Below are 1615 nucleotides of genomic sequence, written 5' to 3' on the forward strand. Positions count from 1 at the left end.
TCCTAAATAACTCGTACGCACAATTTAAGAACAAATCTGTGCGTACGAACGGTTCTTGCATGAGGCCCAATGACTCAATTTGGCAGTATCAACAAAGAGATTTTGGAGTAGCCCTAGACTTACATTAATGACTGTACTCTGGAAATAATAGCATTACAGAGAGTACTGAGATGGGCAGAAGAATCAAGTCAAAGTATTGATTTGTTCAAATTATCTAGCTGTTTTATGCAAAAGTTACAATATTTCATCTAAATACTGACTGATTTTCATGACCATCTGATGAAGAGAACATAGCTTTTGAGAGCCTGAACGCGACGATGCTAGGGTGGAAGCAAAATAGCAACATTTATTTTATACTTGATCCTAAAATAATCCTTTTTTCCTCTATCTGATTTAAATATGTGTGCCTATTTTGATCGCACGATGGTTTTAGGTCACTAAGTTTTAGTTATTATTAATCAATAATGAATATGGGTAGCCAATGTTAAGAGAATGCCATTTCCTACTTCTCCCGAACATTTCATCCAATTATGTCAATAAATAAATAATTTATGTTCCTTTATGTGTTTGCACCCGAATCATTACAAGTTTTCTGAATTATCTCTGTTAAACCAGTGGAAATACAAGATTTTTTTCAGGACTAAAACCCCAAAATTTCTAATTTCATCACCAATCCAGACAGTCTTGTAGCTATACAATCCTCAAATCTGGGACAATGGTGAGACAGTGGTGAGAAATTTTACTCTTTTGTTCTAATAAAATTGTGTAGCTTTCTTATTTCTTAACTAGTTTTAACAAAGATTGTATTATTTTCTTACTTGATTGTAATTGCATCAAACCAAATTGATTTTGAGTTTTTTTTTTAACCACAAACCTAAATCTTGGGTGTCGATCTCTTGTTTAAACTCCATCCACTGAAGAACAATTCAATGATTTTATTATTATTATTATTATTATTATTATTATTATTATTATTATTATTATTATTAGTCTCAGTAATTTATTAGAACTTACAGGCTGATGTCCTGATGATGAGGAAGTAGCAGCAGTCGCTCTGACAGCAGCATTAACACTGGCTTTCCCACCCATGGCTGTAGCTTTCTTCTTCATGCGAGAAAAAAAAAAAAAAAAAAAAAACAGACCTGACCTGCTCTCTCGGAACCTACAAGGACTTCATAACACTTGCAATAGTTTCAGTCATTACCTGTCACTGCAATTGCTGCTGCTGAACAAAAAAAACAGCCTGGTTTAAGCCTCACCCATACTCTCACTACAGGACGCAATAGAAACTGTAAAAACGAACGAACTCCTAGTTATTGTTGGGCTCCGACATATCTAAACGCCTTGTGATAACCATCGTGTGTCACCTCAAAACATTGAGAAACAAAAAATAAAAATAAACTTCTTCTTTGTGAGAAGGCTGGTTGTTAAACTAACCTGCATGTGCTTTAGTGCCCCCTACAGGACTGGTGAAAAAAGAGCTGAGAAAGATGGATGGATGGATGGATGGATGGATGACAGACAGACAGACAGACAGACAGACAGACAGACAGACAGACAGACAGACAGACAGACAGACAGACAGACAGACAGACAGACAGACAGACAGACAGAC

General features: G+C 35.7%; 1 protein-coding gene across 1 annotated transcript in view; it reads right to left on the bottom strand.

Moving 5' to 3' along the window:
- LOC106519314 (F-box only protein 6) overlaps positions 1–1395 on the bottom strand; it is a 7292-nt gene extending 5897 nt beyond the window's left edge. Inside the window, exon 1 of the mRNA XM_014010918.1 lies at positions 1015–1395. Coding sequence (XP_013866372.1) covers positions 1015–1110 — 96 coding nt within the window. The 5' untranslated portion in view covers positions 1111–1395. The remainder of the gene's footprint in view (positions 1–1014) is intronic.
- Between the last annotated feature and the right edge of the window lie 220 nt (positions 1396–1615).

The sequence above is a fragment of the Austrofundulus limnaeus genome, unplaced genomic scaffold (assembly GCF_001266775.1).
Source record: "Austrofundulus limnaeus strain Quisiro unplaced genomic scaffold, Austrofundulus_limnaeus-1.0 Scaffold75, whole genome shotgun sequence".
In the NCBI taxonomy this organism is placed as follows: domain Eukaryota; kingdom Metazoa; phylum Chordata; class Actinopteri; order Cyprinodontiformes; family Rivulidae; genus Austrofundulus; species Austrofundulus limnaeus.